The sequence below is a fragment of the Phaethon aethereus genome, assembly GCF_964289735.1.
Source record: "Phaethon aethereus genome assembly, chromosome: 4".
NCBI lineage: Eukaryota > Metazoa > Chordata > Aves > Phaethontiformes > Phaethontidae > Phaethon > Phaethon aethereus.
This window is the reverse complement of record NC_138578.1, coordinates 53,869,009-53,886,514: the sequence shown is the minus strand read 5'-3', so window position 1 is coordinate 53,886,514 and position 17,506 is coordinate 53,869,009. Positions and strand designations below refer to the sequence as shown.

Below are 17,506 nucleotides of genomic sequence, written 5' to 3'. Positions count from 1 at the left end.
TCCACGGCCGAGCTGCGGCGGCGGGGAGTGGGGCCCGGAACAGCTCCTGGCGGGGCGAACGGGGACGGCCGGGGCGTGCTTCCCCCTCGGGTGGGTTTTAGAGGGGCCAGCGGGGAGGGAGGGTGAAGGCAACGGGAGCCGACGTTGGGAGGAGGCACCGGTAAAGCGCTGGTATATCGGCCGCGTGCGGGATAGAAGGTTATTATAGAAGATTATTACATTTCGTCTCTTAATACAGGAGACAAAATTACTTGCTCCAGCTTCCAGGGCGCTTTCAAGGTGACTTCATTAAAGAAACCCTCGATGTGCAATGCCGGCGAGCGCAGCGAAGGGAGAAAGAACGAGAAGGCCAGTTCATAACCATTTTTAATATTGCGCATGGGAGAAGTTAGACATTAGCTGAAACCAGGACAGTCATGTTTTGTAAATGGTAATTTGGCACAGTTGCAAATTGGTAATACAGCAGAAACAGTTTCACAGTAAAACATTAAAATAATACAAATAGCGACAGATAAAACCAGCAGAGTTTTCTTCCTTGACATACTCGTTGCATCTGTGGGTCTGTTCCATGTGATTAAAAAAAAGCCCCAATGACCCAAAGCATAAATCCAGCTGTCGGAGAATAAAGTCACACTTGCAAAGTATCTCCCCTTTAACATAAGGTTTCGGAAAAAAACATACTAAAGATTAGGCATGTAGTGTATCTAAAAATTACCATGCTTACAGTAGCAGACCTTGTAATTTCACATGCATAACATGGAAAAAAGGCATTGAAATCTGAATTACGCCACCTAATGCTCAAATCACATTCAAGCAATTATTACCAGACTTCAAAAATACCAGTTTTGTTGAAAACAGGTTAAAAGACTATTTGTACAAGTTTCATTTATGGTCTGTTCTATAGACAATTTCAGATAAATCGATAGACTGCTGTTTGCAACCTTTTTAAACTGTGCATCTCTGTTTTTATCTGAAGTAGAAAGGGCTCTTCACACATAACTATAACGTAAGAGCTCGCCTTATCCGTTCTTTTAAAAATTACTGCTTTTTTGAGGGCAGGAAAGAAGAAAGGTGAAAAATATTAACGACAGTTTTTCTGTTTACTCACACTCCTCCCTGGTTAATCTGGAACCTGTTTTTTTTTTTGCCCAGTTTACTGCCCAGATGAACTGTTATGGTTCTGCTAAAAACCAAATAAACTTGCTAATGAGACAGAAGAGATCCACGTACATCCCCCGTTATGCAGATCTGGACTTTAGTGAAGAACACACAGTAAGGGCCCAATGCTCATGAAAATCTAGATTCTCCCATAGGCTTGACTGCAAGTAGGTTCTGATTCCACTGCATGAGGCAGTCTTGACTTCTTTAAATGTATTTACATGCTTTCTTGAATTGGGACTTTTGTTTTGTGATTGTCTATCAGGCACAATTGCTACAAATCCCACCTAAGAAAGCTTCGTTCTGAATTTAATCACCAGTGCTGTAATTCTCAACTGTATGGAAGATGGTGGGGATGGAAGAAGGCTTTTAAAAACTTTGCTTTTTCTATTTTTTTTTTTTAACAGTGTCACAAACAATTTTAAGGCCAAAATATACAATATTAAATAGAAAATCTAAAATTAAGTTGCTGGTATTCAGTGGAAAATAATGAGGTATACAAAATATTTTTACAGTTGTGCGTAAAGTTGCAATACTTTTCAAAAGGTGCTTTTCCATTTTCAGCTAGTGGGTCATTGTCCAGGTGATCTTCATGTACACAAGTAACTGTGTAATTGTGACCAATTAAAAAATACAATGCATTCAGTAGCTAATGGCTCTTCAGAACTTTTTTTTAAACATTTACTGTAACAGCAGTAATGTAGCAAAATAAGACTATAACCAAAACAACTCAGAATCTTCAGTTGATATATCATTTTTACTGTTAAAAATGAAAAGTGATTTTATTTTTCATTTTAATTTGGATGTTGGCATATGAAAAGCACACTGAGCATTAGCTCAGACTTCAGAAATTGTCAGGACTTATCCTGCAGAAAACAAGATGTAAAACAGAAAAAAAAGTGTCAGTGCCAAGTATTTTTTTTCTCCTTCCACATCCTATTGGCACCTGATAAAAGCACACAAAGATAATGTAATTACACTGGACTTCAAATAAAGAATTTCAAAGTTATAAAACTAGAGAGCTTTTGGCTGAGCATTTCCCTGAGTCTTCATTTTTTAAATCATATGCTAGACATGATGTTCATAGAATCTGTTGCAAAGGGCATGATTAATAAAGGCTATTTAGCTATATATGCAAAAGTTAGGTACTTCTATTCTTATAAAAACCTAAGCAAGAACTGCTGAGGAAGCAATTTAATTCTTCAGAATCTGGTATTTTTCCGAAGGAGAAAAGCAAACTTCACATATTTCCACATTAAGACTTTGATAATTTGAAACTACACCACACAATTCACGATTTCTGAACAAGTCTAACAGGGATATCTTTTGGAGCAAGACCGAAACAAAAACTCTGTGACTGCTACATAATTAAAAAACCTTTGGTTTTTATAATATTATATGAGAAAGTAGAAGGCACATCTGTGCATCAAAACTATATGATTTTGTATTTTAATCTGCTTGCATTGTTTTCATCAGCACATCGGACTTTCTGTAAGTCTTTACTGTAAAGATGTATTTTAGTAACAGTAATTAGTTAGCTGTAATAAGCTTTCCATACTCCCTAAATGTAAGAAGGCTATTGGCAAGGAGGCGTCTTTGAAAAAGGTACATTCAAGAACAGACGAACTGATGTCCATCCATTTAAAAATTCACCATTCTAGCTCTACGGGATACTCTCCAGTGAGACACGCTGTGCAATGACCAATCTTTCCAACACGCAATTTCTGGGTTTTAAGGCTGTTCTCATTCTCTTGTCTTGCTTTGATGCTTTCTTGCACGGATGATACCAGCCCTTCCACAGAAAGATAGACAACACTGTCTGCTCCTAGAGGAAATAAAGAATTAATCAGTTAAAGCTGCAATACTGTACCAAATGCAACGCCCTTTGGAAATGCAGTCACGTTATTGCATGGATTATGATGCCGGGTGGATCACCTTACCTAAAGGGAATGGATATGAAAAATTACCAGAGCATAATACGCCTTGCCTTTCTCAAATTCTTTGTGCAGGGAGCAGACTCACTGAGATCTAGACAGAAGGTTCCAAGATGGGAACAAACAGGTCACACATACTGCAAAAATAGAAGGAAAGGCCAGCGTGTGTATTAGGAGTCCCTAAACCCCATATAGTTTCCCAGAGTCACCCTGTACCTCAGGCCTGGAAGCAGATGTGTGCATGGCTAGTGCTTCCCAAATCACACACCTAGGACTACAAACCCTTACTGGGACTTGGAGGAGGGGAAGACCCATCATGTTAAAAAAAGTTGAGTATGCAGTTCATGCAAATGTTCTAGCAGTAGGAAAGTCTGATAGCCTTTTCACATCATTAGTTTTCTGTTGTTTGCACTTGTTATTTTGTGAGTAATACTTAAAAAGGAGATCCTACAAACTTGAAATATTTCCACATGCCTTCACTATAATTTTGGGGCAAAGAACTCATTGCAATATTAGTGAGAGTAAGTATTTAACACAGGAAATCTGAGTTTCTAGCTGTAACCACAGCTATGATCTTAAGCCATTTTTTAAAATATTTTGCAGCACAATAGGCCATGTATCTCCTCACTCACAAGCTTTCACATGTCTTCTGTTGCTGATACCCTGATGAAGAGCACGTTATTTACCACATCACAAGCAACATAAGCCGTTGGTTCTTCTTTTGTTCTGGTACAAACATGACTCATTCTAGACATTTGAGAATGTATTTAACATTCTTTGATTAGTTTCAAATGTCATTTATTTCAAAGTGCAATATATAAGGCAGTTAAAATTCTTTACATAAATTTCAATTTGTAGAAAAATCAGTGGGTGTTTACATATTTTTGTGAATATCTCATAAAAGTGAAACTATATTAGCTTTTCATTATAGCTTTTTCACCACATATTTTCTTCCTGGTATTTTGCTTACAGTAGCTCCTTGTTGTAAAGAGTTTCCCAGAAGGAGCTCGAAGTATTGGAAAGCTGTGTTGTCACACCTTATTTGTAATTTATGATTATGCAGTTATTCTAATGCCTTCTATTGTTTGGAGAAATATAATTCACTAACTGTGTTAACTAAATTGTTTGGATCCGTATGGTACTCACATGCAGAAATTTAGTGTATTAACCTTAACATTATTTTTAATCAGTTTTGCCACTATTGCCTTTATGTGTTGTCCTTTATTTTGATGTAGACAATAAAATTACAGATAAAATTTCTCTGGGAAAAAAAAGAAAAAGTAGCATTTACCTATATAGTTTGCAAGATCATGAAATTCAGGTCTGTTGGCAATGAGTTCTTCTTTAGTTGGAATGTTTATTCCCATGTAACAAGGAAATCTTATGGGAGGTGAAGCCACACGGATATGCACCTGAATAAAAATAGAGTTTTAAAATAGACTGCTGTAAGGTGAAGGTCAGCAGATCGTAACACAATAGCAAAGTCACAGTTCTGCAGAATAATCATGAAGAACAGAACACAGCACTACCCAGAAATCATTATGGTTAAAAGATAACATTTTTTTCAGATGCCAACACAGCAGAAGAGAGAGACAGTTTTAGAATTTATTTTTACAGTGTTTCCTAATGTTAGTAAAAGGTTGCATGCCAATTTCGCTTTTGTTCTATGGTGTTCAATCCTTGGTGCACATGTTTCAGTTTACAAAGTCAAGTATTATACAGAACATTTTTGCTCCAGTGACAGACTTGCATATTGTTTCAATTAAAAAATCTTAATCAATGAAAAATTTATGCTTTGGTGACTTAAGGCATGTCCCCATTTACTGCAGTATGTGGCTGTACTTAATGCAGTACCACAAGTCACACATATGTCAGGAACACCATACTAATACTTGATTTTCTGATCTTACCTTACCTGTTTTCCATTCTCTCTTTATTTGCCAGGTAGTGCTTTATAAATCAGTCATACAAAAGAGTCTTCTCAACCTATTTTCACAATAAACACACTAGCTATTGGGTTTTTGCAAATTTGCACTTTTAAATAAGGAAACAATGTAGAAATGAAGACTGTGCTTTACCCTCCCATCAATCTTCTGTTTATGTTTGTATTGTACTGACTGAAAATTAACTTACCTCTTTGGCTCCTGATTCTCTCAGTAGTTTTATTATGGGTGAAATGGTATTGCCCCTCACAATTGAATCGTCAATGATAACAACTCGCTTGCCTTTAAAATTATCAGACAGAACACCAAACTTCTTTGCAACACCAAGCTGCCGTAGCCTCATATTTGGCTGGATAAATGTTCTTCCTACGTAACGATTTTTACAGAGTACTTCAACATACGGTAGTCCACACTGTAAACGGGAGACAATTAAGCAGAATTAATATCTATAAAACTAGTTATTCTTACTTACTGTTTTTTAAAGCAACCTTAGGACTTACTATGACTTCACAGTAACCAAAGAACTTTGAAATACCTTAACATAGTGGAATAATGACAAAACACAAGTGCAGATGACTCAATAGGAGTAGGTGGCGTACTCAAGATACAAAGTTTTATTAATACAAAACTCCTAATGGCATGTCCCATGATACCCCATTACAAAAAGAGGTATGTATAAATATGCTTGGGAGAAAAAAAAAGGCAAGTTAACATATACCTTTTGAGCATAACCAAGAGCTGCTGGGGTTGCAGACTCTGGAACAGTGCTGACCAGGTCTGCTTCCACGGGTGCTTCAATAGCAAGCTGCTGCCCGCATCTTCTCCTGACTGAATACACCATCTGACCTAGGAACAGCAAGAAGTGTTTTTCCTGGTATGTGTAATTCAGATTTCCTCTCAGTTTGCTGTACAAATTTCTGTGGCAAGTTGCAGGCATAGAAGTGAGAAAAGTGCCAAAACTAATAAGCCGTCACTCATGTAAGGTCATTTTTATTTCCCTCCATAATGTCATATTCTTACATTCACATTCCTATCACTACACAGAGAATTTAGAATCCAGTTTGCCCTAATCAGGTAACTAAAAGTCCTGTGAATGCTACAAAATCTGTTTACAGGAGGAAAGAAGTAGAAGTTATGCCTGCCTGTTCATAATGTGCATATTCTATTATGAGGCTGTTTTTTTCCAGCAAAGTTTGTGCAATCCTGCTGTCTGCCTCTGCCTGCTTAATAACTTTGAATCAGTTGGCAAAATGCACCCCAAATTTAGTAAGGGGATAAGAGGCCTCAGAAGCTTTTAAGGTCCTAAGAAAGGAAGCTTTTACGGTCCTAAAAAATTTGCAACATGGGAGGGAACTGGAGGTATTGTGATGAGACGAGGCACAGCAAAAGATACAGTACTAGCAGCAGTACTAAGGAATGTTAAGAAGTGAAGATACTGAAGGGTAAGAGGATCATGAAAAAAAGGGGTGTGGGGTGAAACTGGCTTTATAAGGGTAGGGAACTGTATCGGATCAGCAGATGGCATGGCCGTAGAAAGCAAAGACAAGCTTGTTTGTTAGGTGTGAGAGTACTGGCTAATACCTTGTCACTGGGACAATTTTTGAGGGCTTCCACTGAAATAATAATAAAAGCATTAGACTGGCAACCGCAAGTGCTTAGATAATGCATAGATTTACAAGTTACATTAAAAGCATGTTCTGAAATAACCCTTTCTTACAAAGAGAATGCCAGGATAAAGTTGTTTTGCAGATCCTGTTTCTTAAGTCAAATTTTTAAAAAGTCTTCCAAGACCCAATAAAATGCCTTTAAGTCTCTCACTTTTAAGGGATACTTCCTCTACCTTAATCATGTTTGTGGCTCTTTTCATCTATTCCGTAGGACTACGCAGGCAGCCTGACTGAAGCCTTAGGCACAGCCAGGAACAAGAACGTGATGTTACATGCTCCCCCAGTGAGTTTTATCTCCTGAAGAACTGTGTCAACCCCTTCTGTCCCAGCGCTGGTCTGCAAGCTCACATTCAGTGGTACCCTACTATGATCCCAGATCCTTCCCAGGGTCATTGTTCGCCAGGATAACATCTCCCACTAGTTAGGGAGCAGCTTTGTACGTTACATCTTCTTACCTTCAAAAATACTGTCTGGTCTTGCAAAATAAACATATTCAAAAATGCAGAATGCTGATGGATCGCCTTCAGGTCTTGGTACAACATCCAGTGTCTGGACATCGTATCTAGATATTTTCACAATCTCTCCAGGAAGGACCTCACGATAGTACCTTGAAAGAGAAATACATAGCATTTAGAAATGTCCTGAACCTGGATGATAGTTTTGAAATATAAACAAGATTCAACTGACAGGAAAAAATGCTTTTGAACATCCTAACATGATAATTTGCTTCTATCTTAGGATGTGACCTGGAGGGTTTTACAACCGACACGCTAATACAAGTGGCTCTTACTAAAACAGTCTGAATTAATACCCCAAACCAGTAAATTAATACTTGGTACCAGAGAATTATGGTATTCTTCCTATATGTGAAGATGTACAGTACTCAGTCTAGTACAGCCTTAATTGAGATTAAATATATTTTAATAATTTAGTCCTGGATCAATACTAGAGGACTTTTCTATGAAAGCTAATAAACATTACAATGCAATATAAAAAAACACAATCAAGTATAAAGATGGTAGCAAAAAAAAATCCTGCCCCACAAGCCAGTATCTAGAGAAGTATCTGTCTAGTAGTGACAGGCAGCTAGCCCCAAATGACGTAAAGCTGACCGGAAATGTACATTCCAATTCTCATATCTGAAGAAATACAGAACAGTAGTAGGTTTATTATGTTACAATGCTTAATGTCATTAAATATTTTTCTAGATCCTTTAGTGAGTCCTCAGGTGGCTATTGAACAATTTCGATCTAAATCGATCCCAAAATACTGAAATATTCTGGAGATATAAATCAGAGGTCAGCAAATCTGTGATTATTCACTGGTCAGATACTAGCATTAGCGGGCAGCAGCGCTGGCTACAGCAGAAGTTTAGACAAAATTGCTTTTTTAAAAACCCACAGGCTTCAGCTGATGGTCCTACACGGCAAGCTTCTCTTAACAGAGATTTTGAAGCAGTTTCAGAAAACAGTTATTCTCATCCATCTGTAAAATAAATTATCTCAAGAAAGCCCCTGTTACCAAGAGCTAGTAGTTCCTACAGAGACAAGGTAGAAGTTACAGCCAAAGAACACAGAACATCACACCTACAATAAAACACTGCAGAATGGAACAAAAGACCCCTAAAGTGCAGTCACACTGCTTCCTGATTTTGCTTTACATTTCTTTTTATTCGGTAGTTGCGTTCTTAATGCAATTTTTCACCGTTTTTTATTTGAAGAGGATCTAACTTTACTTATTAGTCTAGTCCCCAATGCACATTTTTATAATATCTGATTAGGAAATTAAATATGCTTCCTCATCATCTTTCCTATTTTAATTATCTTCTAGTTCACAATTGGCCTTCCACTCCAAACTCCTCAAGATCAATTTGCGGTCTCCCAAAGAGCCTCTTGCCCTTCTCTTTTTGTCCAGAGAAGGTATCACACCTTTCTTTTCAGGGTACCTTAGCTAGCGAGGTAACATGAATGTCATCTCATTTTTTGGCTCTGATGGGTGTTTGCATGCATGGAAATAGTTTCAGGTGCCCACCGTTTTTTTCAAACAAGGAGACAGCATATGCTACAGCTCAGGTTAGTCCAGCTTGTGAGCTACCAATGTAACCTTTCTGTAGCTGAAGAATTATTTTCTTCTACAATGATTCTGCTGCCAGCGAGGCTAAAATTAAAAAGTTACGTGGATATCCAGGTTTAATGCAACAAGTAAGAGGCAGCTTTACAACAGTGAAGTTGTCTTTATTGTTACTTTCTGAGCATGTAATTCTTCTTTTACATTAATCTGTTCAAGAAAATAAACTGGCAAAAAACATGACTGGCAAAAAACTCCCCTCCCAACAGCCCAACAAACTAATCCTTAATGTCTTTCATGTTGTTATAGATTATGATATTTGGCAATTTGAGGCTTAATGTTTAATTGCTGCCTGAAGAGAGCTTTCAGATAAAGTGAGAATCAGGGCACTTACTCTGCACCGATAGACAAAAAGCTACAGGATTCAGAAGAGACTACCCATCCTTCTGTTTCACTGTTATCTTTTCCTGAAATGAAAGATTTCTGTTAAAAGTCCACAATTCTTGTTACCATTAACCCCCCCAATTGCATTTCTACTGCAGTATCTGGCTTGCTATGATTTAGGTTGCCAAGTGCACTGCTGTAATTTCTAACTAGAAGGTATAGCATTCCAAAGTTTCTGTAATACTATTTAAAAAATACCCCAACACGTAAACATCATAAACCTGTTCTAGGCAGAAGGGGAAGTAACAGCATCATATTCACAGTTCATGAAGAGAGACAATTCAGTTAACTACCTTTGTTATCTCTGCACTACTTCAAACTTTTCCAATTGTAGTTCAGTGACCTTAGATATACATTACTTTTGTTCACACAAGAAACTCCTTACTTTTCCTATGCTAAATGTGTTGATGGATCCTTTTGATTACCAATGGATGCCGGACTGAATTCCAATATGGAGAATTTTCAGAGACAGGCACCGGAAGAATTGAATTGTGTAACACAGGTTAAGAATGTTTGTATGCTTTAAAAAAATACTATTTTTCTTGTCGTGAAAGTTACCAAATTTTGTGAAAATACAGAATCATTTACTGCTTTGCCTTTGAATTATTTTATTTTTCTACAAAATAACAGATTTTAATCTCACTTCATGGAAAATGTTGATTTTCAGGCTAAACAGGAACACAAAGAGTTTTTCTCATAAATTGATTGTATAGTGTTCCATTACTATACTATGTGTGGTTGGGAGTGCTTGGAATTTAGAAATACATTGCCAGTAATACAGTACTTTTTGGCCACTTTACTACAGGAGAGATGAAGAAACCAGACTTGTTTCTGGACTGGACACAGTCCTGAGCAACTGTCTGTAGGTGGCCCTACTTGAGCAGTGGATTTGGACCAGACAACTTCCAGAAGTCCCTTCCCATCTCAAGTCTTCTGTGGTTTTGCTCATCCCTGTTTTCCTGTTTAGGTGATGGGATGATAATTAAATTTTCACAAATATTCTATTAGAGTTGGGCTGCCTAGTTCTGACAATGTCATCAGGCAAGTAGGATTCCCTTTTGCTGGGAACAGAAAAGATGTTTGCAGACTTCCTACAAATTATTTTTTCCTTACCAGCAATTTTTTTTTTTTTGAATTTTCAAAACTGTCTTTTGCATTACATATTCCTACTTACACCTCAGTAAGTGTAGCTTTAATTACTTATATCAGTGATTTCAGGCACAAACTATATATATATATGTGTGTGTGTGTGTATGTATGTATATACATATGAATATATACGTATGGTTTACCTTTTCCATTCATGTCCCCTACTGGAATAAGGCGACCAATGCAGAGTGGGCGATTCCCATATGGATCACGTACTGCATAGATTATGTCTTTATGCATAATTAGCAATGAATATGAAGTTGGAGTTTCATTCATTAAATTTTTTATTCTGAAATGAGACATAGGTGAACATAATCGTGTGTCACACAAACAGCTGTGTGCATTTACATCTCATGCTGAGATGAGGTTGCTGTTCTTGATTCTGAAACCCATCCTCCTCACCTTGCTACCCAGTCGGCTGTATCGTCATTTTCTAGAGGAGGTGTGAAAGCCAGCAGCTGGGTGATCAGTTCACTGTCAGAACTGGTCGACAGTCCTACACCATGCCGCATAAGCTTGTAAGACACAAAACAAAATTGTTACCAACGTAAAAACAGAAATCCCACATAACACTGCTCAGATTTTAGTCTAAGAACACCTTTGTGTAATGAACAAATGTTTTAAAACATATCAGTGCTTCAGGTGATCAAATCATAATAATGTCAAATTTCTTCCAACAAACCAAATGTGTAAAAAGAGCTGGTACAATCACCTGGTGATTGTATTGTGATTGAATCACAAATGCCTGGTGCTACATTTCTCCCTTTGTATCTCATTCCCTTGTTCCACATGCAACCAAAATTAATACTACCAATATTCAGGGTATAAATTCATGTTTGGGACACTTAATGAGCTTTGTGCTTCTGCTTGCTCTAGGAAGAGAGGTAAAATATACACGGGAAAATATGAAATTACCTATAGCAGATACAGAAAGAGACATCAAGGCAGAATGGTGGTTTGGGCACAAAGCAACAACAACAAAAAAAAGAGGTGTGAAAGGAAGCAGGGTGGGATTAAAAACCTGAAATCCCGCAACTTAAAAATTTGCTAGGCCTGGTCAGTCAAATTGTTGTGTCTTGGTGTATTTATGCTTCTAAGGGAGGAGAGAATCGGTAGTCTATCTAGCCAGCTATTAAAACCCGTTCAATGCTGTGTGCGTTACAGTGCCTAATTTTTATTTTTTGCAATCATTTTACATCGCATGTAACTCTGATTCTCCACTCTCCATCTACATTTCCTCACCACTGTTTTTTTCTCCCATCCATCCATACACTTGTGGCTCTGATTAAAGACGGGCTAGGTTCTTTTGGGCATGCCATACATTTGCCTTGCTTCAAGGCAAGAGCATGTCCTCTTGCTTTTGGATGGACCATATCAAAGAAGAGATTTCACAATGAAACATCTGCTAAATTTTAATTTAATCCTTTGACACATACCCTTCTAGCCAAACACACTATAAAATTTGGCATGTGTTGGTTTATGTCCTGACCGTGCTCATGATTAATTATGCAAGCCAGAAATACAAATAAAGACAATATTCCAAACCAGACATTTAATATTACAATTACCTCACCTTATTATGCCTCTCCTAACTCTGAGCATATGATTTGTTCCTTTTATCAGCCACCACAAAGGAGCAGAGCTTCAAGCCAAGCTACCTTTTGTTATGGCCGAGTTAGTTTTCTCACTTGATCAATAAGAATGTGATTATAAGTCTGGAGGATTGGTGAATTATCCCCTGTGACAGTTAAAAATACCTCCCCTCGCGAGGACTTTTTCCCTCAAAATGATCTATTTTGATTATGGGGCTCTATCAATACCCCAAGCAGTTTGGCTGCTCACTGCTGCCTCAAACTCAGAAAGAAATGATGCCAGAGCCTCCCAAAGGAGATACTAACCTTTCTCCTGAGTCGTACAGCGTTTGTTAGCTCCCCGTTGTGTGCCACAGCGATCTTCCCATGAAGAGTCTCCACGACGAAGGGCTGGCAGTTCTGCAGCTCAGAAATTCCCGAGGTGGAGTACCTCGTGTGCCCAATACCGAGGTTTGAAACGTACAGCTTCTTCAGGCTGTCTGCGTTGAAGACGTGATTTATAAGACCCATTCCCTTCGGGAGAAAAAGAAAAAAAAAGTTCTCTTTGGTTTTGTTTTCCTGGCAACTTACTCATTTCTCCTTGTGTTTGTTTTTGGTACAGTATTAATGCAAGCAACTTTAAGAGAAAGGCAAACAACCTGAAAGACATGGGAGAGAAAGAAGCTGAGTATGTGTCACAGTGATGTATCAGATCCCATTACTCCTGTTTTTAAATAAAGCAATATACATCTTTGTGTTGAGAATTTTCATGGAACAATTGATTCCCTGACTAAAAATACATCTTTTGAAAAACACTACCAAACTGTTGTGTTGTTTAAAACCACCAGAAAAAAGACTGCCAGAAGACAGGCAAAGAAGAAGAAAGTTGCAGGAAGTAAATTCTATGTAGAGAATACCTTTTACAAGTTAGCAGTATATTGGATTTACTTTTATACTGGGTCCATGATAATGTTTGCTACATTCCACTATCAGAAGCAAAGCTTTTTTCAAGAGGTTTTACTGTTTACTTGAAACAAAATTTTCATATAGCCAAGTTACCTTCTATCTAAAGCAGAAATGCATCAAAACCTTTTAGTCAGCCATCAGGAGCTGACTAAAAGCAAGATAAAGTCTTGTGGAGACAATTTAGCAGCAAGAATAGTCTGAAAAAACTTGACTGAGAGTAGAAATTAAGACTGGATTCCAGGTCCTCCTACAAAGTCCTGCTTCTGCTGCTGCCTGTGGAAAATATCTACATCCTTCTCTGCTCGTTTTCGCCATCACGCCTGGCAATTGTGATATACACGATAGCACACATGATAACACTCCTCTAGGACCTTCAAAGATACATGGGAGAGGTCTGAAGCTGTCAATAGTTCAAAACCTGTGCTGTAGGTACAAGAAGAGAGTGGGATGGGACAGGAAGGATGGAAATTGGTTGAACTGTTTTCACAGGTCAACCAAAAGAGCTTAAAGAAAGCTCAGCGTTAGGGTATTTTCTACTGTGCCTGCTATAGAGTCAGAATACCAAGAGGCTGTGGTTGCACATGTGTTTTTAGGATACTTACTATCATGTTAAAAAGTTACTGCCTCAAACTGTCAAACTGGTATAAGTTTGCTTTAATTGTTCAGCAAACTTTATGCCAGATCACTTATTATCTGTTGTCTCACAGATGACATAAAGGTGGTCTAGTCTATGTCATGTGCTCATATATGTACAGAAATGCAACCATGAGCTCATATTTTACTTAAGCAAACTTTATCCTCACAGGAGATCCAGCAGCTCACAGGTACAGTATTAATGGATGTGGCTGCATTAAGCATTGCAATAGCTTAGACAAGCAATGCTGTTTTAAACCCCATTTGGTTACACAAGTACATAATCTTTTAATTGCAGTTTGAAATATTTCTTTGATTTAGATTGCGCTGGTGTGGGATAGCGAATGTGAATTACACCAGTGCAAAAAGTTCCCAATGAAGACAATCTTATGTCTATATTATACAAGGCCTGATACATGCCAGAACATGATAATGGTCTGATGAATAGCTACTTTAATATATTTTTCTGCATATCCAAGTGTGGAACAATCAGACAAACGCTTTCTCCTACCAGCATCCCTATGTCTATACAAGAGATGTAAGGTTTTCCACATCCTGAGCTAACAGAACTACGACTGTAACATTTTGTTATACAAATCTAGCTGAAAGGCTCCGACAGACAAATCTGGATGAGTCTTTCTGGGAGAATTTAAAACAAAGGATTAATAGCCTTTGTCAAGGGCTATTAATCCATGGTCAAAGGCTGGCAACAATCAGAAGGGAACACATACCCATGCCTTAGATGTTCCAGTTTGTACTCTAATGTATGTATGGGCTTAAATTGTTGACAAAGATGAGTTTGCATGGAAGCACTGGGTAGTAAACCAATACAGTGAGAAGCAGGCACTTTTTCCATCCTGTTTTCTCTGCTATGAAGAAGAGTCAACCACAGTTTGGAGGACAAATGGATACCGTAGCATCATAGCTGCTGACATTTTTGTGGACTACTTTACAAGTCATAATCCTAAATGTATTTTCACCAGTGTAACAATCTAAATGTTTGTTACGTTAGCACGACTTCCAAGATTAAACAAGTCATATAAACTGTACTCCACAGGCTCTTTATTACACTGGTTATTACAGATTTTAAAAGTGCTGTAGCTGAGAAACATATTTCAAGATAAAATAAACCATCACATGCTCTGCAAATCTTAAAATATCAAAGCTGGTACGATGAGATAGCAAATTAAATTCTTAGCATGACAGCTAAGTATTGCAGCTCAGTAACACGGAAACGCTAGGAATTATGGTATCACCTGCTGGAAGCTCATTCTGAGCAGCTCTTTTTACTACGGGATATCTACAGCAGCCCACTTTAAAGCTGGAATTCCTGTAAACCTTAAGGAAAGCTGAAACCCAAGCAGGAGCAGGAATGAAGAACAGGTAACATGCTGCTGAAGCTGAGAAAAGCTGCATTTAAAAGTGTGTGAGTGTGTGTATGTGTGTGTGTGAATCAGGCTGTAAGTAACAGACAGGAGGGGGGAAATGCCTCACGAGGTGTCAATCATGATGCATGATGAGACAAGATTTTGCATAAGGCATTGAGCAGTCATGCATAGATACACATGCTGCTGCAGCAAAGCGATTCTTACTCTTGTAGTCATTTGAACAGCTTAATCTTCCTCAGAGACCTCTGAAGGTGAAGACAAACTGCTTTCTGATTGCGGTCAGAGAATACACATCAAGAATTGCCCCATGGTTATTTTGCTGATGTGGTTTTATTTCCTGCTCTTCCTTATTTCCTTCCTTCCTGCTCTTCTTTATTTCTCTGCTCTTGCAGGATAGAATAGGCTGATAATTATTTTTTTCCTGGTCACTACTCAATACAGAATGAACAGAAATGTTCCCAGAGCATGAAGGTATTGTCCTGGCATAATACTTTCAAGGATATGGCCATTTTATGTCTTTTAACATCCCCTGGGATTCCCTCAGCTGGAGAAAGACTGCATGACCTTCTCAGTCCGCCATTCAATCTTTTATTCTGTTTATTTTTATCTATGGGTAAAGTAGCTGCCACTTCCTTGAGTCTCACCAAACAAGAATTATTCATCCATTTGCGCATAGCTTGTAACTGTGTTTCTTCTCTCTTGATCTCAAGTTGCATTGGTGCTCCAGAGTTAACACCTTACGTGCGGGGTGACTTTGGTAAGTATTTTTTTTGTGACATCAACAGCCTGATCTGGATACTTTTGTGTGTCTGCCACTGTGTGCATGGATACACCCAGCAGCATAGCGTTGGCGTATTTGTTTTAAACATGCACTTAGGACAGAAATTGCACAAATAACACAATTAGACAGTATCACTGACAAAACCAAACCAGTCCCTCAAAACATTAGTTACCTTCCCTGTAATTACTGCCTTTCCTAGCTGAAACAAACATTCACGCATCTCAGTTAGGCATCTACAAAACAGGCATTTACGTTTTACCTTGTGCACTTTGAATGTCTGGGATGACTCTCCATCACTTGTCACAATTCCAGCACTCTCCTGGCCCCTATGGACAAAATATAATTAACATAAAGCACTGAAATGCTTAGAATGAAATGCTTTAACATACAATGGATTAGAGTTTTTTCATCTGTTCTTTACAACATGAAATTTTAGTGTAAGCTTATTTGTTGTTTTATTTTACAGGCTTGTAATCAAAACTGGTTTCTTGCCCATGTTATGCATTATTTCAAAACAGTCACACAAGGTTTGTGCCTAAGCCCACTGAATTCAGTGGGATTCTTTCCACTAATAAGCACTGGCTCTTACTGTAGTCCTATTTCAGTGTGGGCATAAAATAACAGCAGATGCTTAATCCGAAAAGCCACTTTGCAGTGATAGTCTAGGCTGTAGTAGTAGGCTCTACAGCACTACTCTTATTTCTGCTTTGGTTTGGGAAGGGGTGTTAAGAAACTGGTATTTTTGCCTTTGCATTCTTGCACTTAAGCAGCCAAGCTAGCATTTACACCTCTAAAAGGTATATTGACCCTCTGATAAAAGTGTTGGAACACATAAAACTAAAATCACAGCTTCTGAACTCAAGCAAAACGAGTCTGGTGTACAGTGTGCCTGCAAATGGAAATGCTTCTCTTACAGCACATCAGCCTCAGGCTGGCAGCTGGGCTTTGTTGAGCAGAAGAGCTGCCTCAGCTGAAGTGGCAGAGTTTTCCCCAGCCTGCTCCCCGCTCCCTGCTCTCCGCAGCCCTGACTGCTCCTGCGGAGGGAAGCCCAGCACATGGGCAGGCAGCTTGGGCAGGTTCCCCGACACTGCCCTGCCAGAGGCAGGCAGAATCCTGCACAGCTGCCCAAGGTTTGGAATTCAGTCCTTATCTGTTGAATAGGTATGTTTTGCAGAATGAATTTTTTGTGGGTAACAGTGCAGGCTGCTTATCTTCCTTTAAAAGGCTTCCTGGAATAAGGCAGAGAGTTACCTCTGACAAAACTGCTGTCAGACTCCCACCACACCTGTAGCACCCATAGGGACCAAAGTTCCCAGTCCACTCTCATATATAGTAACGATGGAGAGGCAAGAATGTTTTTCTTAAAGAAGGAAACACTTAGAACATTTTTAGAATATTAGATGAAGACACTAAGATGATTAGACTGGTTTACCTCAACTGAAGTCACCAGCATTATTTAGTGTAAGTAACAGTAAAATTGGGCACCAAAAAAGTCTACAGAATGGATTCTAACCTACAACTGACCGTGCGCATTACAAATTTTCTCCAATTCCTAAAATCCCTGTATTGGTCACTAGCCCCAGTTGCATGTAAAGCAAAATTTTAAAGAAGATTTGCTTACAGAAAACCAAACAAAACCAACTTCACACATATCTGAACGCGTTTACCCTGTTATTGATACAGATGCTAAAGAGAAAAATCAGAGATGAGGACATTCTTAAATGCATTTATTTTAACTCAGGAAGATGTCCCATCTAGAAACACAAAGACTGGTAGTAAAATTTAAGGGTTGATATGCTGCATTC

General features: G+C 38.4%; 1 protein-coding gene across 1 annotated transcript in view; it reads right to left on the bottom strand.

Moving 5' to 3' along the window:
* Positions 1–2,807: 2,807 nt before the first annotated feature.
* The window catches only part of PPAT (phosphoribosyl pyrophosphate amidotransferase), a gene marked incomplete at its 3' end in the record, with an annotated part of 45,350 nt that continues 30,651 nt past the window's right edge, over positions 2,808–17,506 (bottom strand). Inside the window, exons 2-11 of the mRNA XM_081999686.1 lie at positions 15,961–16,027; positions 12,261–12,467; positions 10,765–10,877; positions 10,506–10,651; positions 9,164–9,236; positions 7,158–7,309; positions 5,754–5,881; positions 5,226–5,447; positions 4,384–4,504; positions 2,808–2,983 (exon numbers count right to left, since the gene is read on the bottom strand). Coding sequence (XP_081855812.1) covers positions 2,808–2,983; positions 4,384–4,504; positions 5,226–5,447; positions 5,754–5,881; positions 7,158–7,309; positions 9,164–9,236; positions 10,506–10,651; positions 10,765–10,877; positions 12,261–12,467; positions 15,961–16,027 — 1,405 coding nt within the window. The remainder of the gene's footprint in view (positions 2,984–4,383; positions 4,505–5,225; positions 5,448–5,753; positions 5,882–7,157; positions 7,310–9,163; positions 9,237–10,505; positions 10,652–10,764; positions 10,878–12,260; positions 12,468–15,960; positions 16,028–17,506) is intronic.